Here is a 22,594-nt window from a genome sequence, read left to right as displayed (position 1 = left end):
CTGAGGTGGGGGACTCTAGCCCTTTGCCAGCCTGAGCTTCTTGAGCCCAGGACTATTTCAGAACTATAAGAACAGCCACAGAGACTTGGGTCATGATACCCTCCTCAGCCCCTCTCCAGGCCATCCGTGGGGTCCACAGGCCATCGGACTCTGTAAATGTGGTTGATGGTTTTCAAAGCGTCAGCATCTGAATACTGTGCAATCATTTCCTGGGGCTCCAGGTTCCTTTGCTTTAAAGATGCCAGAATACCCACCAAATAATCTCATCCTAGCTAATGTATGGTAGGTACATCACCGTGACTCCGAGCAAACAGACCCTAGGGTCACAGATCTGCTTTGACCCTATCATACATGGCCTATTTACATGACTCTAAGCTTTGGCTTCCTCACCCAGGAAATGGAATTAATGGTCTCTGTTGAATGTTTTAGTGGCCGACTGCATGCCATCACCCAGCACATACAGTTGTTGCTCCAACAATGGTAGCCCAAACTGCTGTCAGGCCAACGGAGGTCTGGAAGTTGCAGAGATGTTCATTCTCTGACGTCTTGTAAGGATCCAGTCCTGAGTAAGAACAGTGCTCCTTCTAGCCTGCCTAGAGACTGGAGGATTAAGTATAGGAATGCCTTGATGCCAAGAGCCTTCTTCACCAGACTGCCAAGAAGATGTGCAAATAACCTGGTGCTGTCTGCAGCTCTTTGAAGGTGAAGGTCTATGGATGGAAGAGTGGGTCTGCTCCACCCTGCATCGCTCCGCTGGGGACTTGCAAGTGCTTATTAGACCCTGCGGTTTCCTCCGGCCTTTTCAAGTTAAAGTGATGCTTCTTCTCCAGGCAGGCCAGATAATGATTTCCACCTCCAGTTACTTCTTTAACCACTGAGTGACCTAGCTCCTGGGGAGGGGGAAGGATAGTGGGGTGGGATGATGGCGTAGATGGGAAAGGAGTTGTGAAGGGATACCCACACCTTTACTCCAAAGCTGTCAGCGTAGAAAGTGAGAAAGGCTGCTTCCAGAAGGAGGTAGAAAGGGTAGAGGGAATTGACTCCCCCTCAGGTCCATCCTGGCTGGTCCCGATCCCCCGGCATCCCCACAGGGGTCCTTGGCACTCAGCTGGGGGTGGGGGTGGGGTGAATGACAGCCAGCAGGGTTTTGGGGAACCTTGCGAGAGGAAGTGGCTTTAGAACTGCACAGAGCAGTACAGGAAAGGAGGCGCTGGGAGAGGGAGGTGTAGGGGTGGCTCGTCAGCGCCAGGCGGGGCGGGGAGCCAGCGGGCGGGCACAGCGCTCAGGACCGCAGATGCTGCGGGAGAGAGAGGCGCACGGACCCCCGAGCCCGAGGCTGTGCGGGCGCCTGGAGCCCCAGCGAAGGAAGCAAGCGCAGGCCCGCCCTGCCTGGTAACCGTGGCCCACCAGCACCAACCAGCAGCACCTGAGCACAGAACCCGAAGAGCCCCTCCCACAGCCCCAGCCCAGCAGTCCGATGAGCTCTCAGACACGGGCGGGGCCCAATGACCGTGGACAGCAGCAGGAGCAGTGGGTACTGCAGCCTGGACGAGGAACTGGAAGACTGCTTCTTCACTGCTAAGACCACCTTTTTCAGGAATGTACAGAGCAAACACCCTTCCAAGGTAAACCCGATGACTCCAAACGCCTTCAGGGGAGGAAATAAGCTCCGTGGTCTACGCGGGAAACTGGCATCCTCCCTCCCCCAGGCGGCAGAGCCATGTGCTGGTAGAGTGGCTTGGGGGGGGGGGGGGCTGCTCTCTAGGACGTGGGGAGCTCGCTGGTTCATGGGTAGCTGCCTGTTCACCAGTGCCTGAATGGGTAGCTGAGCACCTTCTCTGTCTCGTCCCCCTCCGAATTTGAGTTGACAGCTTGTAGGTGGGAAAGAGATGGAACCCAGGCCCTCAGCAGATAAATACAAGTTGAGACTTCCGTGTTGTGTGTGGCTAGAAACCATTTTAAAACCTAGTCTAGCAACTTTGCAGAAGTCCAGAGGGCTTTAAGAAACAGACTTCTTGCCTAGGCTGCCGTCATAGGACCATTTTTAGCTCCTGAGTAGGCTTGGGTAATGTCATCTAAAGGGCCCGTGTGTTTCTTAAACATGCTGGCCTGTGGATACCCAGCATGTCTGGTCCTCTGGCTGTCCTCTCCTGGGTGCCCCAGAGCCACACCAGCTGCCATAAGCAACCAGTTCCAGAACCTGAGAGAGGCTACCTCCAAGGGCCGGTTTGCAGACAGATGTGAATGGTTAAGTTTCGCAGGTGTACGGCAAGCTCATCATTAACCCAATGGTCCTTCACCAAATAGAATTACCGCAGAACTTCCGTAAGCCTGACTTGGTGCCTCCTTTGTGAATAATAGTTCACCTTGCCGGCAGGCCCTACCTTGACTGAGTTCTGAGTCGGGCAACTGTGCCGAGCTTTCCTTGATTGAGATGACCCCCCAGAACCCAAAGATGACTTGCTTATGTTGAAGGAAGCAACTAAAACAGATCCATGGAGCCAAGTACTTGATTTGGGGGGTGGGGGGGCAGTAGTTCCTTCTGTGGCTAGGTAGGCCTCCGGCAGAAAAACATCACTGCAGAAGGGAAGTGTCCCACCCTCTCTTGGGGTTCTTGCTCCATTGTGAGCCCCCCCCCCCCAGCCTGGAGCAGTGGTTCACAGTGGTAACTACAAGCAGACCTGGGAGATGTAGAAAATACTGACAAGGCCTGGGAAATGTGAAGAGCTTTCTAGGTCATTCTGATAGGCAACTGATGTTTTATTGCTTTAGCAAGTTATGTTGCTGCCTGGGAAGGAAATGGTTCCTGTTTTTAAAACCAAGTGGAGTTTCTGCCTTGTGTCTCACTACCAGGCTGGCCCCAGGGGGTGAGGGTTTTGCATAACTGGGGTGTAAGAGCGCCTTTCTTTACTCAGCCATTGAAAAAGGTGATTGTGCCAGGCGGTGGTGGCTCACGCCTTTAATCCCAGCACTCGGGAGGCAGAGCCAGGCGGATCTCTGTGAGTTCGAGGCCAGCCTGGGCTACCAAGTGAGTTCCAGGAAAGGCACAAAGCTACACAGAGAAACCCTGTCTCGAAAAACCAAAAAAAAAAAAAGGTGATTGTTTCTGGTATTCTTAGGGAGAAATGGAAATACCATTACTAGAAAATGGCTGGGATGAGGCTAGGAAGGGGGGAATGGTTTTCTCTCTCCATTCCCATCTCTCCCTGTAAAGATGGCTTGCTCCAAGCTCAGGCATCTCTCCATTCCCCCCACCCCTTCCCAGCATTGCTCCAGAAGACGCTGTCCTTTACTTGGTTTCCTGAGTCCATTACATCTTGGGTCCCTTGCATGTTTCTTTACCATTTTGCCAGTGTCTGTACTCACAATCAGGACAGGTATCCCCTCTAAGAAACTCATTTTCTGGAAAACATGATGCCACACAAGACAATAAGGAGTAACTACTCCAGGGAAGGAAGGGAGGTGTCCTGACCCAGCTTAGCCTTGAACATTCAGGACTGTGGTCAGAGGCAGAGAGCTTTTCTCAGCTGTAGTCTGTCTGTCTAGCCTTTGGCACTCAGCTCACTCAGGGGTGGCGTGGAGCTGGGTGACCTGGCTCTAACGTGCCCCCCCCCACCCCCGGCTCTGCAGAGGTGTGTAGAACCAGCTCACAGCTGAGGATGCATGCTCCAAACATTTATGATTTTTTGTCAGTAGTATTTTATTCTGTTTTTTCCTTTAGTAAATTTCCTGGCTCTACTTTCTCTCTTAGAGTCACTCTGGAAAGAATTTCAGGGTGAACTGCCATATCTTAACCCCATTGTGACCCCTAAGCAAATCTTTCTCTCCTGCTCAAAGAGAAATAGCATTTTAGCTCCTAAGAGAATTTTCTTCCCTTGTCTCCAAGGGAAGGAGTGTGTGTGTGTTTCCTTGTCACTCAGAGACTTAGGTCCCCTCGGGGAAGGCCAAGACTCTTCTATAAATAGCCTTGTCAGAACAACCCATGTCAGCTGCTGGGTGTGCTTGGTGGAACCGAACCACAGGAAAGTCCCTCTGCTCCTGGGTGCTGTCCCCTCGGAGCTGTCCCTGGCTAATCTCAAAGCAGTCACACGGGGCCTCTCTCCAGCCCCTGTGGTGGAAGTGGAAGACGTGAGGGAGCGTCTCCCCTTTCTACAGAGGAGGGCTGGAGACAGTAGGGCCTGGGCCCACCTGCTCTTTCCTCTGCGGACATGGTGGCTGCCTGGGGCAAAGTGTTATATTTGAATCAGGCTGGGGACCTTTTGAGTCACACTAGTTGGTTTCAGAATGCTGACGGGTACTCTCTGGATACCTCCCTCTTGACTGAGCACAGTTTGTATGTTCTGGGTCATGTGTGTCAAAATGGATCTTCTGAGGGTTTAAAGGAAAGCCAACCTGGGAACTCAGGTAGTCCGTAGTGTTTTACACAGTTACCCCAGCTAAAATGGTGGAATGTCTGCATGTTCAACAGACCCAGAGCCTCAGGACTCTGGGACCCCAGCAGGGCATCATGGTGGGTGTTCTGAGGAGACACAAAGCCTCTCCTTGAACAATGCCAGCAGGAGAGAATGAGGTGAGAAAGGCCAGAGGACTTCACCAGGCCCTACATCTCTATCTGGTCCTCTTCCTGCTTGGTGGGTGACAGGACAGACAGGCTTTGTATTCTCTGGAAAGACCTAAACAGTCATAGGCTGGATAAGGCATTGCTATCCCTCCAAGGCACCCTAGCCCAGGGGACCTTAACTCTGTGTACAGTGGCAGGTCACTGTAATCTATTGATTGTTTAACACTTAACTTTCGGGGTTTATCCTAAAATGGAAAGACTTTACTAGCTGAAAAGCTCTCCTGGTGTGTTTTCTCTGTGGACGTGGCGAGCAAGGCTGACTCTCTTTATGATTAGGATTATATCTGAGCACACTGCTCCCCAGCACCCCCAACACTGGGCTTCCTTGGGACTGCCTTGAAACCCTTGGCTTCTTTGTATTAAGGCAAACACCAGAAGCAGGCTACGGGGTCCTCTACACCTCCTGGTTCCATCCCTTGTTTCTTCCATTGCTCTTTGCCTGCATCGGGACCCACGGTGCTCCGGGAACAGCAGGCAGCCCCGAGCCGAGCTCAGCAGCACACCCAGGCCTCAGGCACAGTTTCTGCCCCTGACCACCTTCCCATTTGAGAAAACACTAAAAATAAGCTCGCTCCAAACCCGGAGCAATAAAAATAAGACAGGACTCTGGGCTGGACCGTTCAGCTGCCCCCATGCCCTCTCCCAGAGGCTCACACTGCCCAGGGCTAACCATAAGTGATTCTTGGAACTGGCATTTAGGAATGTGGTCTCTGCGCCATCCCTTCAATTTGTTGCCTCCTCTGGTCTGTACCAGCTGTGCTGTGCCCTGAGAAGATGCCAGTCCAGAGATTGGACCTTTCAGGCCACGGCAGCCGTGTGGGCTTGGTTACAAAGGCAGATGTGCACTACCTGTGAGCCGTTACCTTCAGTTCCCACATCTTCTTTCATCGTCTGCAATCAGGATGGATTAGCTCTCGGGACAAACTACCCCTAGTTTTCAATCCCTAAGTATAAATACGTTTATTTCCCTTTACAGAGAATTAAACTGGTATCAGTCAGGGGACTGGGAGCTCGGGAGGCTTTTATAAGCCAGGGCTCATAAAAATAATTTTTAAAATTATTTTTTAAAAAATAATTTCATGCCGGGCGGTGGTGGCACACGCCTTTAATCCCAGAACTCGGGAGGCAGAGCCAGGTGGGTCTTTGTGAGTTCGAGGCCAGCCTGGTCTACAGAGCAAGATCCAGGACAGGCACCAAAACTACACAGAGAAACCCTGTCTCAAAAAAACCAAAAAATAAAAAAATAATAATAATTTCATACGTGAGTACCATATTTACATAATTTTCATCCCTCCCTGTCCCCACTCCATCCCCTCCCGTGATCCCCATTCTCTCTCAGGTTCATGACCTCTTCTTTGTTGCCATCTACAAACATACACACACACACACACACACACACACACACACACACACACACACACACACACACGTATATATAAATACAGCCCGCTGGGTCCATTTACTGTTCATATGTGCATTTGTTTAGGACTGACCACTTGGGAATGGGTAGCCTATGGGGCACTGGTCCCTGGAGAAGACAATTTTTCTTTCTCTCAACAGCCATTAATTGCCTTCATGTAGGAGTGGGGCCTTCTAAGATCTCCCCCATCCATTTGGCATGTCAGTTGGTGTTATCATTGTACAGGTCTTGTTTAGGCAGACCATATTTTGAGATTTCATGAGTGCAATATATATTTCATGTGTTCATATACATTGGCACACTCTCCCAGCAGAGGCCTTGGACTTCTGGTTCTCACAATCTTTCCATCTATTCTTCCACGATGCCCCTGGATCCTTAGGTCTAGGGGTTGTAGCTGTGTCACCTGTGGCTGGGCACCCCACAGCCTACTGTTCCCTGAATTTTCACTGTCTGTGATGTTTGTAGTACTCTCCATCTGCTGCAAAAAGAGTCATCTTTAATGAGAGGAGAAAGCTACACTTATCTGTGGTATAAGGGTACATTCTAGAATGCCGTTTATAGATGACACTGATTCAGCAATGGGGTCTTACCTCCAAGTTCTGGGAGGCGACCAAGGCAACAGCAATGCCCTATATCATTTTGGGAGTCTCTTCAACTTCCTTCACCAACAACTCAAAGCCAGATGTCCCATGCCTGGCACTGGGGTTTGTTAGAGAGTCTACGGCTCTTGCAGAGAGCATTATGACCCAAGTGACATAACTTCACTGTATATTTATGTGTATACATATAGACTTGCATATATTGTGTATATATATTTTAAAATATAATTTTTTCCTATTTCTTTTTTGTTTTGTTTGTTTTGCTTTATTTTTGTGTTTGCGTGTTTTGTTTTTTGTTTTTCTTTTTGTTTGAAACAGGGTTTCCCTGTATAACCTTGGCTGTCCTGGAAGTCACTTGGTAGATTAGGCTGGCCTCAAACTCACAGAGATCTACCTACAATTTGTTTTTTTTTTTTTTTTGGTTTTTCGAGACAGGGTTTCTCTGTGTAGCTTTGCGCCTCTCCTGGAACTCGCTTTGGAGACCAGGCTGGCCTCGAACTCACAGAGATCCGCCTGGCTCTGCCTCCCGAGTGCTGGGATTAAAGGCGTGCGCCACCACCGCCCGGCTACAATTTGTTTTTTATACCCATTTGACATTTGCTGGAACTGTCACCAGGCCACACCTAACCACGAGGAAGACTGGGACATGGAGTGTGTGTGAAAGTCTTAGCTGTCTCTCCCATGCTCCTCCTGCCTCCCTCTCTGAACCTTGGAACCTCTGTTCACACTTTCTCAGTAAAAAGTGTGACCTCTGACCCCCTTCTGCCTGGGAGCCCTGGTGAGGACAGATGACTTTAATCTCCATATTTAACACTTCTCTGGGCCTCTGAAGAGGTGGGGGGGGGGGGGCCTGCCACCTGCATAGGGATTACTCTTTGAGCCAGTTTTTGGAAATAGAGACTTGGCCTCCGAATCTTTGCAGGTAGGACCCTAGAACTGCATTAATATTCTCCTCAGGTGACTTTCAGATAACTCTGAAGTCTAGGAGGCACCTATTCAGGAAATACATACCATTTCAGGGATTTCTCCAGGAGGAATGCAATCTGAGTACCTACCACAGATTCCCTAGAAGTTCCTAGGCTGGAAACTAATTGTAAGTCATTTTTACCTTAATGGTAAAATAATTTATGCCCAGTCAACCAGATCAGCAGATAGAACAGCAGAGCCAGGCTCCCTGGCCCGCCCCCCCCCCCCTTACAGGCTCCCCTTTAATCTCATCACAGCGTGCTGTGCTTATCTCCAGGCTATGGGAACCTTGTGACAGCCTTTGAGATCTTTCCTAGCACCTGGGCTGATAGGATGGTGGCCAGAACTGTCAGCAGAGTCCTGCTCATCCCAGCCCCGGCCACTGACTGAGGCAGCAGCCAAGTCACTCAGGCTCAGGGCCTTCATCTAGTCCTTCCCAGCACGTGCACCTGTGGTGTAAGTCAGCCTTTGGTTTGCTTCTGCGAAAGCCTCGCCTCTGTTTCTGTGGGAATTAGACCCTTCTTCCCTCCTCGGTCTGAGAGGGAAGGAACCTAGATCGTGAGCCCCTAATTGTTTAAGTTGTAAGGATTCCCGCTAAAGTGATATCGGGAAGAGGACCTGAATGCTGGCATGGGTCCTTTCTTCCAGAACCACCTGGCCTTAGCCATCCTGCCCACTCTCAGAACTGGGGCCAGGCCACCCCTTGCTCTGTGTGCCAGCGCCCCCCTCCGGATCCTCTTTCTTTGTAAGATTAGACTGCTTGTGTTGACTGAGCTGGGTTTTACCAGTTTCCATTTATGGAACATCTAACATCTACCTCCGCCTACAGTTTAGGAAGAAAGATTCTGAGCCCTTGTTTCTTACCGTCAGGCTGCGCTCTGGATTGAGCTCTCCAGAACATGAGACACTTAACAGGCCCAGCCTGGGAGGCTTCCTTCTCCTCTCAACTTGTCAGGTAACCCCGATCTGTAGACGATGTGGCCCCTTGGAGCTTCCTGTGTGGAAACCCCAGATCTGCCTTTATCTGGGGTCTCTGTTTCCTCTCCTCATGGCTGGCTCGGTCTACCCTTATGGAAGCCGAGGGACCGAGCCTGAAAGCCCTCGGCCCACATGCTGGAGAAAGACTCGGGCTCCAGGTGAGGGGACTCAGGGAGGACTGTACACCCACCAGCAGGCAGCAGAGCGTCAGTCTGTCCCAGCAGCTGTACAAGGCCCGAGATGCCCCTCTCCTAGCAAGCGTGAGCACGCTGGGTTGGAACTGGCTCGCCACTGAAGTCCCTTTGCCTCTGTCCTGTGCTTCTTTACCACCTTGGAACATCTGATCTATGTCCAGTTGGGAGCCACAACCCGAGCAGGAGCCTGGTCATAGGAAAGGAGGCTGAATCTGGAGGGTTCAGGATGGGGCCCAGCTTGCTTAGGAACTAGCTTGACCCCTAACATGTCTGAAGTATGGAATGGAAGAGCAACTCACAACTTTATGCAAACAATGTAAACCCACATAAAGGCCTCCAGATCTCCACGCTCTCTGAATCGTCTTTTACTTTCCATTATTGATTGATTTTGCAGCACTGGGGAGCGAACCCAGGGCCTGTGCATACCAGGCAGGCACTCTATCAGGAAGTGATGCCTGTGGCACTCTAGTGAAATACACATAAAATTTACCATCAACGACTCCTAAATGTACATACGGTTCTGGAGCATGCCATGATATTCAACTATCACCACATCCATTTCTGGAACTTTAGCAGGCTAAACCTAGGACCCTGTGCATGATAAGCAGATGCCTTACTGCTGGGTCCCTGGCCCCAAGCCTTTACCCAAACTGAAACTCCGTACCTGTTTAATTACTCTAGGAACTGAGGGTGAGTGGACTCTACCAGGGTGTGTCTTCTTGGGTCCAGCTTATCCCACTGAGCATAGTGTTTTCAAGGTTTACCCACGGGACAGCATTGCCAGAATGTTCTTCCTTCTCAAGGCTAAAAAGTATTGCACTGTAGGTCTGGTCCACATTTTACACATCTACTCTCCTGCCAGTGGACCCTCAGGTGCCTTCTTCCTGTGTTGTTCAGCCTGCTTTCGTTTGCTAAGCCCTAGGTGATTCTAGGTCAGTCTTTTGACAAATCACTATACTGTCTCCACAGTCCCTTCTCTAATTTACACTCACCGTCGAGGTGGCTGATCTTGCTCGTTAACCTGGCATACCTGGGAAGAGGGGCCCTCAGTTGAGAATTGCCTCCATCAGACTGGCCTAGAGACAAGGCTGTGGGGTATTTTCTTGATTGCTCATTGGTGTTGTCCACTGTGGGCAGTGCCATCTCTAGGCAGGCGGGTCTGGGCTGTATAAGAAAGGCAGCCAAGCTGGGCGGCGGGGGTGGCGCACGCCTTTAATCCCAGCACCCGGGAGGCAGAGGCAGGAGGATCTCTGTGAGTTCGAGGCCCACCTGGGCTAGAGTGAGTTCCAGGAAAGGGGCAAAGCTACACAGAGAAACCCTGTCTCAAGAAAGCAAGAAAGGAAAGGCAGCCAAACACTAGTCTAGAAGCAAGCCGGTGAGCAGTGCTCCTCTGTGGTTTCTGCTTCAGCTCCTGCCTTGGGTGCCTGCCTTGGTCCCCCTGATGATGGATCGTAACCTGTAAGCCAAAATAAACTCCTTCCTCTCCAAGTTGGTTTGGTCAGTGTTTTATCACAGCAGCAGGGAGCCAACTAGGATGGCCGTTTACTCCTGGACAGAGTCCACATCCAACAATGTGTACCTCAGAAACAGTCAATGCGAATAAAGTGGAGTTTGGTTGTGATTTTGATGTTTCCCCCAACACTTTGTGATACTAGGCATACTTCATGTTCTTATTGAACATTTATATTTTCTTGAAGAAATGCCACTCGAGCTCTTTCCATTTTTGACCAGATTGTTCACATTTTTGTTGAGCTGCTGGAGGTCTTTATATATCTGTATACCAACCCTTTATAAGTCATTGGCAGTGGATTCGTATTATTTATTTTGCAACGGGGTCTTGCCATGTTGCCCGAGCAACGTGAACGAATGGATTAATGTGGGTGTGTGTACATGTAAGTACACATGCAAGTGTGTGCGTGTGGAGGTCAGGTCAATGGCGGGTGTCTGTCTTGGTTTCTGACTGTCCAGTGGGAGCTCCAAGGGTCACCTGTCTCTGCAAGTGCTACAGTTACATAGGTGCCACTGAGCCCGGCCTTGCCCTGGGTGCTGGGGATCTGAACTCAGGTCTCATGTCTGCACAGCAGGCACTTTCCTGATCAGGCCATCTCCCCAGCCCAGGCTGCTTTAACGCAGGGTGTTAACATAGGTGTTATACTGATGAGATCATCAATTAGAGCTTTCAACAGATTTTTATGGACGATAAGACCTGTCAGTCACAAAAGTACTTAGGACTTTGGAAAACCATGATGTAGCCTGTCAGGGGTCCAGGTTAACGGAAAGAGAACTCTCAGACTGGGTCAGCCCCCACTGACCCAGCTTTCTTTTGTCTTGCCAGACTAGTCGCTGCTGTAGCTGGTTCTGCGGCCACAGACCAGCTGAAGGTTGTCAGTTTTCACTGTACTTGCAACAAGTGAGGCATTTCGAGGCATGGCCTTCTCGATTACGCTACACAACAAATTGTGTGTACAAACTACATGTCATAAGCCTCCATGAAATTGACTTTCTGATATTTGCAGAATTGAAAGCAAAGGCCAATCTGTGGCCTAACATGGACGGTGTGATCCAGAGGCAAAGCGCAGGTACTCTGGGTGTAGCACTCAAGTTATTTTGAGGGGTCAATAATGCCGTGAAGCCCCCAGAGCAGTGCCTGGAGCTGGGGCTCCCCAGGCCTTCTGTATGGAGCTACTATCCTCTGGTCCTGAACAAGTCAGGTGGGTTGCTCCTGCAGACCCAAAAGAGAGACGGGAGTGGTGGGGGACATGCTGGTCCTCTGGGATCTTCACCAAGATGACTCTCGTCACATTGCTGCTCATTAGGGCTTCCTGAAAGCCAGTCACTGATGTCCAGTCGCTCTGAGCCCTTTTGTGTCATAGTGCATGTATTTCTGCCTTCCTTCTTTGTATGATATGTGGCCTCCCAGAGATAGGGGTCACACCAGTCTGTTTCATCTCCCAGGGTACCTTTGCTAGTCTTCAACCCAGAGGTATGTCAGTAGGTTCCTGTCGGTAGGTTCCTGTCGGTAGGTTCCTGTCGGTAGGTTCCTGTCCATAGGTTCCTGTCCATTGGTCCCTGCCAGCTGACTGCTGCCATCTGTCTCTGGAGACTTCATTCTCTTTCCAGTTTCTCACCCACTTCCTGTATCCTGTGTCTCCACTGCCCACTCTGGAGCCAGTTGGATCCCACACGTCTCTGCTCAGGCATGGCTCTGTGATGGAGCCCCTGCCCACTCTGCTGCTTGTGACCCATTGGAGAGCACAGTCTAGGAATTTCTAGTCCTTTTGGGAGCCATGGTCAGGTAACAAATGGACAGGAATGAACCCTTATACTGCCGTGGATAGGACAGAGGAACCATTCCAGAACATGCATCTCACTGAAGAGTCTGCTTTGTATTTGGTGGAGGCTGTCACAAAGGGACCTGTCCTGTGCTTGTATATTGATCAGGGCATTTTAAATGCGGCCTGGACAGATGGGTGTCTGCCCTTCCCCAACCCCAGGTTCCCATTCAGGGCAAGTGCAACAGAAACTCGGGCTGGGCCTGGAGGGCCTCTGCATGGCCCTTTGTTTGGTTCCTGCCTGCAGCTCTCTCCCTGGCTGGGGCTTAGAGCTCTCCACGCAGGGGTCTGACAATTGTTGCTGATGAGGGAGAGGAAATGAAGAGCTGTTTGAGCTTGGCTGAGGCGAGGTCTGGCTGACACAAAGAGAAAGCAGGTGGCAAGACCGAGCAGAGCCGCGGAGGGGAGGGGTGGCTCTTGCTCCTCTGGACCACGGTTACTGACGCAATTCAGAGGGACCCAGCTGTCCTGCAGGCCTTCAGCCCCACACCCAGTTCTCTGAAAGAGAGGAGGAAGTAGTGACGAAAGCCCTCCCTATCTTGTATCCAACCTAGCCCTGTGGTGGGCCTTTGTTTCTCTGGTTCACTTCATGATTTGGCAGATGAGGAAACTAGGACTCTCTGAGAGGGGAAGTGGCCTGTCGTAGGTCACAGGTCATTTGATGGTATTGTATTCCTTCTTATCAGCAAGCTACCAAGAAGTAGGCCAGACCAAGTCTGAAGCCCCAGGCAGCCCACATGCTCTTGGCAGTGAACCCTTAGGGTGCAGGGCAGAGTGAGGTGCTCTTGGGCTTGGCTGCGTGGGATCCATGGCTAGTGGACTCTGTGCTGGGACTCTTCCTCCAGCTGCTTTAGCCTCCCTGACACCTCATCAGCAGGTGTTTTTCTCTGCTACCTCTTTGGAGGTCAACTACTTATTAGCTGAGCCCAGCAGTGGGTACCAGAGAAACTTAAGCATCCAGCATAAAGTCTGTCTCATCCAGGGAATACTGGATTAATGGATGTGAGATATCCTGTAAACAACACAATCAGTATGCTCCTAAGCAAAGGCTGAATGAAGCCACACAGGGTCCGAACGTTCCTCCATGTGTCCTTGCAGTGCGGATTTAACATCTGCCAGCAGCTGCAGCGATCTGTGACGTATGGTAACCTGCAGCTTTGCTGCACGAGGCATCTGAGGCTTGGAGACTCTGGACTGGTATTGGAGAGTGAGGCCCTGAGCCCGTGTGCCTCGCCACTCACTCTCATCCCTGCGTCAGCCTCCTCTGCCTCCTGTCAGGAAGGGAGGAGAGGAGCTCCAGGGAAATGGCCAAGCCTTTGCCTATAGAGTTTCCATTAAGTGAGAGTGGAGTTAGAGCAGCCCACAACCGGTGGTGTGAGGAGACTGACAGGAAACAGTAGGACGGTGTTAACTTGACAGAAGTCAGAATCTCCTGGAAGATGAGCTTCTGGGCATGGGGGGGGGGGGGGGAATCTTGATAACCGTAATTGGGATGGGAAGGCCCATCGCTGGGTGGCACCACTCCCCGATTAAAGGATTCTGGCCTCTCTGGAGGGGTACACCTTCAATCCTAGACCCAGGAGGCAGAAGCAGGTGGATTTCTGTGAGCCTGGCCTCATAGTGAGTTCCAGGCCAGCCAGGCCAGAGCTACCCTGTCTCAAGAATGATGATGATGATGATGATGATGATGATGATGATGATGATGTAGAGGAGCAACCTGAGCACCGGTGTGTGAGTGCCATTCATGGTTCTGTCCTGACTATGGATGCAATACACACACCGTCCCTCAAGCCCCTGCCACCATGACTCCTCCACTGCGACAGACTATGGCCTGGAACGGCAAGCCAGAACAACCCTTTCTTCCTCAAGTTGCTTTTGTCGGGCTGTTTTATTACATCAGCAGGAAGAAAAAAAACACACAGGAAGCATGACTTAGAGGAGACTGGATAGAAGGGCATATGCTTTCCTTCACTGGAGAATTGAAATGTCACACATCCGATACATTCAGGGTCCAGAGGATGAGAGACCACCCTGGGCACCATACGGAGGAGATGGAACCAAGGGGGGGGGAGGCGTGTGTATTCTAGGGAGGGAAACTGCGCAAGCATCACTGTGGAGCAAACTACCACCCATGGGCACATTGCACAAAGCGAGCTTCCCTGCTCATAGGTACATTGCACAAAGCAAGTTTGCTTGGGCCACAGCTGCCCTCATTCTGTGGCTGCCTCTGTGTTACAAGGGTGGAGGCGAATAGATGCAACAGACCGTGGCCTCCGAAGCCCAGTGTGTGCTACCTGAACCTCCATAGAAAATGTCTGCCCGCTGCCTGTGTTGAGAAAGGAATGAATGAACTCTAAGGATGTATGGCTAAGCTAGGAGAAGTGGTCAAGGACAGTGAGAAATGAAGTTGGCTTAGATGGAAAGGCTTGTTTTTCCTGGAGTGAAAATGACAATATAGCCCCTGGTTGGGTTTGGTGATTTCTAAAACACCTTTGAACCCATGTCTCCCTTAATTTGACTTTTATGTCAATCCTGAGTGATAAAGGGTTTGTTTTGATCCCAAATTTATAGAAGAAACCACCAAGATTTGGAGGTTCTCCGATTCTCTCAAGGTTACAAAATTGGGAATGGGAGTCCAAAGCCAAATATACACTGTCCATCCCCCAGGTACTTACCGAGCCCTACTGTGTGCTGAGCAGGGCCAAGGCTCTGGGATTCCACGATGGACAAGACAGGCATGATGCCTTCACTCACAGAATGCAGACTACATTTAAGTCCCAGACCCATCATAGCTCCTTAGAGAAGTGGAGACCCTTGCCCCCTGCAGCCAGGGAGGGACCAGCGAAGGTTCTTCAGCAAGGGTTCCTTATCTTCTTCGTGCCCAGTGCTGATGGGCACAGAAGGAATGAAATCATATAGCCCTGGTCGGGAAGGCGCTTCCATCCAGGAGAGACAGGGAACCAGCACTGGAGGTGCGTGGAAGCAGGAAGTAGATAAACTCGAGAAGGCATGGCTGTCGAGAAGCTTAGCCGCAGTCTGGCTGTGGCTCACTTTCTCCAACTGTAGGTGGGTGCGATGATGGTGACTTTCTTCATGTACTTGCTGTGGAGGGGAGTGGGCGTATACATGGCAGTACGTGGCGGTGGTGATGAAGGAGCATGATCACCACCATCATCACTCAGGCAGCAGTGGTTAGGGAAGCCTGGCCAGGGAAAGAGACTGCAGGGTAGGAAGACGGGAGCCGGATGATGCAAGGCATGGGCCAGGAGAACATGCGGACACATGTGAAAAGAAGGGAGTGAAATGCTGAGCAGACCCGAGGTGCGTGTGGTTCAAGTCTGAGAGCGGACACACTCTCCTCTGCCCGCCTGTCACTCTGGCAACTTCACTGGAGATTTCTTGGTCTGTCCAGGACCCAGCTGGGGATTAGAGGCAACAGTCCCCACTGGGAGCTGTCCTCCTTAGAGTGGAGTAACAAACCGAGGACTCCCTGTTTGTCATTGATTACAATGGCAGAACCGGCCAGAGTGGTGGTGCTGCCTTGGAGATAAAACACAGCCCAATTTGACTTAGGGTAAATCTGCTCTGTGCTGGGGTTGCTGAACGTGTTTTACTTTATTTGGTTTTGAGATACAGTCTTGATAGCTCATTACGTAGACCAGGCTGGCCTTGAATTTGCCCTGATCCTGCCTCTGCCTCCTGAGTGCTGGGATTGCAGGTACATGCCATCACTCCCAGCCCATTCAGGGTTTGTTTTGTTTTGTTTTTTTTGAGACAGGGTTTCTCTGTGTAGTTTTGGTGCCTGTCTTGGATCTCGCTCTGTAGACCAGGCTGGCCTTGAACTCACAGAGATCAGCCTGGCTCTGCCTCCCAAGTGCTGGGATTAAACGTGTGTGCCACCACCGCCCGGCTAAGGGTATTTTAACAGAGATGTTAGAGAATCACGCTGGGGAGGGGCATCTGTGCTCCTCACTAGCACGCAGCCTTGTTACTTGCTTGTCCTGTTCCCACCCTGCCATAACTTCAAGAGTTTAGAGTGGCTGCAGCCTTTGGCATGGCTTAGGACAGGCGACAGAGCAGCTTTTCAGCAGTACCCTGGGCGAGCCAGGCATTCTAAAACAGCTCAGTCAATGCCGGCCGGCTTCAGCCAGAGTGACTCATTCCATGTCAGACATCCTGAGATGGACAAACGCTGAGAGACACCTGACAGGCTAATACCTAGATTGACTGATACATAAGAGCTCCCCATCCTGTGTGGATGTTCCGGCACCCCAAGACACAAGTGCCGTCTTCCTGCCTTCTGACTTTGTGCCCGTCACCAGAGAGACAATTCTTTCACTTTGAGGGCTTGAGAATCTGTAAGGTGAACAGAAATCAGAGGCTGCCTCGTCCTTGGAAAAAAATTACTGAGTTGTTGACTTGTTCACACAGTGGATACTGCCTTTTAAGCAAAGCGTGGGGGCAGCATTTATCTTTTGGTCCCAAAATATTAGCTCTGTAGCAGGATGGAATTCTTGGGAGGGTCTCTCACAGTTTATAAACCCTGAAACATGTTGAAATCACCTGAGAGATTTCTAAAAATCCTTGTTCCTGGGCTACATCCCAGACCAATTAGCACTCTCTGGGGAGAAAGTTCAGGAAACTATATTTCTAGAAAATCCCCAGATGACTCCAATGTGTTCAGATGCTTAAGAACCCAGAGTCTAGAATCTCTGGTGTTTCCCAGGCTGGTGGTGGATTTTGAGCTCTTGGACAGGGCTCACTGGTTGGCCTACTTGAAATGATTCATTCCATCTGTAGGTTAGGTCTTGCCTGGCAGGTTCAGTGTGGGCAGCAGCCAGCGTGAACTGGGTGCTGACATTTGGTGCTGACATTCTATGGGAAGGTTCACAGCATTGGCCACACACAGGCTGCTGGCACTCCTAGGTAGAGGGAGCTCACCTACACACTCGAAGGCCAATGCTGAGGTCAGGGATGCTGTCTTCTGTCTCTGTCTGGAAGGTACTCAGGGTACGTACTTGCATCATTTCCCAGGCTTGTGGGAAGGGAAGAGAATAGTTGGGTTGATGTAATGAATAAAAGTAGAACAGGAAGAAGAAACCTAAGGCCAAGGCAGCTGTGACTCACTGTGGTCCAAAGTAGGCGTGGAAACAGGCCTTCGGCAGCCACAACATAGCTGCTTTTTCAACAAGGAAGTGGCTGGAGGTTGCCTGAAAACTGAGACCTTCCAAGGGGCTTCTGGAGTTTTATATCACTTCACTCTTTTTTTTTTTCTTTTGTAGATGAATATGAGAATGTGCTAGGGATGACAGTCTGCCTGCCTTAGAGATGGGCAGAATGAAGTATCAAACAGCAGCCATACAGCTGCTCTTTCGGGCTGGAAATGAGAGGGCCACAGCCAGGTACATCTGGTCTGTAGGTACGTGCCCAGTGTATGGAGACTGGGAATGGAGAGTCCCAGAGTGAGGACAAATGAGAGACTCCAGTTTGGAAGTCCCTGGATGAACGAGTCAACAATAAATGAAGACAGCCTGTGAGGCCCACGTGGCTTATTCACGTCAAGCAATCAGGAGAGGTGCCAGCAAGGTCCAATTCAGAGATCGAAGAGGGCATCCTGGTAGGCCCCAACATCCTGCCAGCACCCTCCCACTCCAGGTGTTAGAAGTCCCTCCTTGCCAGCTTCGCAGAGGATGCAAGACCCACTGGGACCCCTAGAGCTGGACGCACTGATCAGGCCAGCTTAGATGAGCGTCCCACAGGTGGGGTCTTGATTTCCCAGCTGTTCATCCCAGGCCTGCAGTGTTCAAATGCAGTGACCAGGGAGCTGATCCCTGCAGCAGAAAGGCTGCCCCAGGGTGACCACATGGTCAGCTGAGAACTCCAGGCTTAGATGGACTTCATTCTCATTCGCACTTGGCCACTCACTAGCAGTGGGGCACAGGCACATGGGGCGCGCGCGTGCGTGTGCGTGTGCGTGTGCGTGTGCGTGTGCGTGTGCGTGTGTGTGTGTGTGTGTGTGTGTGTGAGACAATAGAAAGAACACAGGTAGTATGTCAGAGAAGGCATGTGAAACACGCAGCACGGTGATGTTGCCATCAGGAGCCAGGGTGAAGAGTGCACAGGGAGCAGACTATGGAAAGTGCCTTAATGAAAGAGGATGCTGCCTTGCCTCTGTGGAGCGCTGGGAAGGTGGAGCCAAGGGCTCAGCAGTGCCCACTTCTCCCGGCAACTGTGGAGTCTGCAGTTCCCTGTGCTCTCTGGGATCGGAGTGTGGGAGGATGCATTGGCAAGCTGTCCGTGTGATGAAACCCCGAAAATGGGTGTGTTGAAGGGGAAGGTCAGGGGCGAGCTCTGGTGGTGGCGGTGGCAGTGTGATGTGGGACCTGTTGTAAAATTCCCCCAACCAAACCCAAGAGCAGGTGTCAGATGATGTCAAAGCCATCTCCCTCTGGGTACCAGAGGTGACCAAACTGGCCCTAAGTCTGCTGGATTTCTAAGATCGGGATAATTCTGGGAGAATTTTTACAGACCAGCTCCCATAATCCAAGCCACTCAGGGCAGCATGAAGACAAAACTGGGAAGTGACAGTGAATACAAGAGAAATCCAGAGAACTGATTGAAAAAGATGGCATAATTCTCAGAATCCACCGTGTACCGCACTGCGAGGGCTGTGGACTTCACTCAAACTGCATTCCTCCGTCTTCCTGGAGTCGGGAAGGGGAAACCGGGACTATATGAGGAGAATGCAGCATGGTGATGCAGAGAGGACATAGCAGGACAGGTGTGGGGTTTCTGGTCTGTTCTGCACATGTTGGTGAGGGTATCAAACCAGTTGGTAAATGCCTTGGTCTTGATGTTCCCATCTAGAAAATGGGGGTAGTGAGTCATCACACAGTTTGGGTCTGTGAGATGCAAAGATGGCTGAGTACTTAAGTGTACAGAGGTACTCAGTAAATGCTGACTGTCCCTAGTAGAGGGGACTACAGCCCCCCTGTCCCTACCAGTTCATTCATTTAACAAACATACCTTCACCTGTTATGAGCAAAGCTTATTGGCCCCTGACATGAGCTCTGAACTGGAGGGCAGGTGCCCTTGCTTCCTGATTCTGAGAGTTACCAGCTTCTAACATGCATTCGTACTTCTCTGCAGCATTATCATTATTTCTTTGAGATAGACCGTGTCTTCGTACCTTTCATCTATGAGCACCTTTCCCATAGCAAACATGATCACATGACGTCCTACCCACTCACCGAGTTCATAGCCAGTACTCATGCGGTGCACACTGGCATTGGTTTCCCAGCCAGTCTGGGGGTAGGTATTCCCATTTCAAAGGCAGTGAAGCTGAGGCTGAGAGCGAACCGAGTGGCTGGCCTCTTACTGTTCTTATGCTGGCACTGATTTCTTAGCCAGAGAGGCCTTTGCAAGGTAAGCTTACTGCCCTTCATATCCTGAGAGCCCCTGTGACACTCCACTTCTCTCTCTGCTCCAGAATGTCTGTAAGGCAGTGGAGGAGACACAGCACCCGCCCACGCTACAGGAGATCAAGCAGAAGATTGACAGCTATAACAGCCGGGAGAAGCACTGCCTGGGCATGAAGTTGGTAAGCAGGGCCTGCCCCTCCCTACCCAGCATCCCTTCTGCCTCGCACCCCACCTCTCTGCCTGGCTGTCTTCTCTGTCTGGGCATGAAGTCGGTAAGCAGGGCCCGCCCCTCCCGAGCCAGCATCCCTTCTGTCCCCTCTCCCCACAGAAGAAGTGACTCCCTTGCAGCTCACTCTCCTTTGTCCAGACCCAGCTTTCTGTGGCCTCGGGGACCCCGAGAAATAGAATGGGTTTTAGAATAGACTCCAGATACAATCTCTGTTCCATTCACGCTCTGGGAAAAGCTTAACCTCTCCTGACTTCAGTGAAAGAGGTGTTTAGGGGATTAAATGACAGTGTCCAAGGGCTTGGAGGCTTGGTCCCCAGGAAGACCTTGGCCAGGGGAATTCTGCAAGAGAAGTGGAGTGTGCGTGGTGAGCACCCCTGACCTTGCACAGGGTCAGAGAGGCTGTCTTTAAGGGGTGATGCTAGAAGAACCCTGCCCCCTGCTGGAGACTGGCAGCAACTGGCTCTTTGGGGCTTCCAAGTCACACAGGTGTCCCGGAAAACAGATTATAGTCAGAGGCCCCGGAGTTTGGTGGGCGGGACCTCTGAGGACCTTGACGCCCCTGCCTAGCTCTGAGGTAGAGAGGTGCCTGCAGACTCTGCCTTTAGAGTGAGTGAGTGCTCAACAAGGCAATTGGCACCTGTCTGGTAGAGGGTTTGGGGCAGCCAGGCTAAACTTCCTGTGAAGGAAGCCTCAGCAGCCCCACCAATCTCCTCTGGTAACCGGACTCCAGACCTCCTGGCCCTGGAGGAGAGTGTCTGAACTTCCAGCAGCTCAGGAGGAACTCAGACAGGTTGGCTGGAATGGGCCCCATCAAGGCTTCCGTAGTTGACAGCCTTGAGTGGCAGGCAGAGTCACCAAGACATGCTTCCTACTCGCAGAGTGAAGACGGTACCTACACGGGCTTCATCAAAGTGCATCTGAAACTCCGACGGCCCGTGACGGTGCCTGCTGGGATCCGGCCACAGTCCATCTACGATGCCATCAAGGAGGTGAACCCCGCAGCCACCACCGACAAGCGGACATCCTTCTACCTGCCACTCGACGCCATCAAGCAGCTGCACATCAGCAGCACCACCACTGTCAGCGAGGTCATCCAGGGGCTGCTCAAGAAGTTCATGGTTGTGGACAACCCACAGAAGTTTGCACTCTTTAAGCGGATCCACAAAGATGGACAAGGTAGGAGAGCACTCCCACCCTTCCCCCAGTCGGCCAGTGCCCACACAGTCAGCAACCCACTGCGAGCCCCGGGTGGGAAGTGTGGGCTTCCAGGCAACAGGGCTACGGCCATCTACATGGTGTTAGGATTCGTGGAAGAGCCAAGCATGGCAGCTGGGCAGGGAAACTAGCAGAGAGCCTGATCAGGCAGCGCATGCCTACCACTGTCCAATGCATGCCTGCACAGCAAAGACATGCTCTGGGCTCCTAATGTTTACAATGAGGAGTCCACCCATTGTTCTGCTTCCTTTGGAAGATGAGTCAATGGAGGCAGGGCCTCGGGAATGCCAGGCGAGAATGGAAGGCTTCTGAGCTACCGGTGTCTTGTCAGGTTCATGCCCATTAGAAGAACATGTCCATTCCCAGTTATCTGCTCCAACCTGTGCATTTCCAGCCCACCCCACCAAGCCTGGACCCTGCCCTGTCCTGTCCTTCTCATAGCTTGTGAGATGGCATCCACCCAACCCTCCATTCTGTTTCCAGTGCTCTTCCAGAAACTCTCCATTGCTGATTGCCCTCTCTACCTGCGTCTGCTCGCTGGGCCTGACACCGAGGTCCTCAGCTTTGTGCTCAAGGAGAATGAAACCGGGGAGGTAGAGGTATGTCTGGACCCTTCGTAAAGACCAGCCCCCGGTGGGGAAAGAAGGGGGCCGCCGTCCTCACAGCGCAGCGTGGGTGAGGGCAGTGGTCCGGCTAGAGAGCTGTGGAGAGTGCTGGGCCACAGGCTGTGTTTACCCCAGGAGAATCGATGGGACACATCATAATGAAGCAAGTTATAACCTGCACATGGCCAAGTCTGTGGAAAGCATTTCACTTGCTTTATGGAAATGGGGCTGGGGGTATATGGGGGCGCGGGAGGGGGAGTCATACCCTGAGAAACTCTATTTGGGCCCAGGTTGGTTTTGCCCCAGACTGGCCTGAGCACAGCAATTTCCAATTGGGTTCTGCTGGGCATAGGCAGTTTTTGAACCATTTTTCTCTCCTAAAATGAGGACTTCCTTTCTCCAAGGGGGACTAACTAACCAGTGTCCGTCTCCTGGCAAAAATGGGGTAAAATCAGGCAGTAAGCCGCCAGGCCCAGGGTACTTGGGATGTGGTCTTCACGGTACAGAAAGAGGAGGGTCTAAGTGTTTATCACACTGTTTGGTGGAGGTTGAGCATGAGCAGGATTTTTTTTTGGGGGGGGGGCGGTGGGTAGGGGGTGAGTCAGAGGAGATCTGAGGATCTCATTTCAACCAGGACACCTCAGTGTGGTCTTGAGTCTGCAACAGAGTCTGTTAGGAAAAGTGAGCCACTGAGAGCCTGTGAGCTCTGTGGGCCTATGGGCCTGGGGTTGGGAGAGCCAGAGTCCAGCTCTAGTCCCCACTGTGCGGCTGCTGGCTCCATGGCTGTGGTTTTCTTACCTTCTCCCCATGGAATGTGGGGGTTAGAGCAGGCGCTCCATAAATACTCCCGTGCTCCAGGAGCTTGGAGTCTAATTCTTCTCCATGTGGAGGTGGCCTGGCCAGCTACAGCCGACTGGCAGGTGGTACACTGGCTCATGAGGAGGTGGGTCGAGTTTGGTGCCTGACGTCCACAGCTAGTGTGAGGTGTCCTCCTGCCTCTGGAGAGCACAGCCA

At 51.6% G+C, this 22,594-nt stretch overlaps 1 protein-coding gene across 2 annotated transcripts in view; it reads left to right on the top strand.

Annotated features, from left to right (window-relative positions):
- Positions 1-22,594, top strand: part of Rassf5 (Ras association domain family member 5) — a 68,144-nt gene that overhangs the window by 43,091 nt on the left and 2,459 nt on the right. Inside the window, exons 1-4 of one of the 2 annotated variants that reach the window (XM_052736854.1) lie at positions 1,262-1,625; positions 19,600-19,710; positions 20,639-20,936; positions 21,459-21,574. In XM_052736854.1, coding sequence (XP_052592814.1) covers positions 1,506-1,625; positions 19,600-19,710; positions 20,639-20,936; positions 21,459-21,574 — 645 coding nt within the window. In that variant the 5' untranslated portion in view covers positions 1,262-1,505. Of the gene's footprint in view, positions 1-1,261; positions 1,626-19,599; positions 19,711-20,638; positions 20,937-21,458; positions 21,575-22,594 lie in introns of those variants that run through there. The other variant, XM_052736853.1, reaches the window with a different exon arrangement.

The sequence above is a fragment of the Peromyscus californicus genome, unplaced genomic scaffold, assembly GCF_007827085.1.
Source record: "Peromyscus californicus insignis strain IS unplaced genomic scaffold, ASM782708v3 Scaffold_14__1_contigs__length_90479793_seg_2, whole genome shotgun sequence".
Taxonomy (NCBI): Eukaryota; Metazoa; Chordata; class Mammalia; order Rodentia; family Cricetidae; genus Peromyscus; species Peromyscus californicus.
Note: the sequence above shows the minus strand (reverse complement) of the source record. Positions and strands in the feature narration are given on the sequence as shown.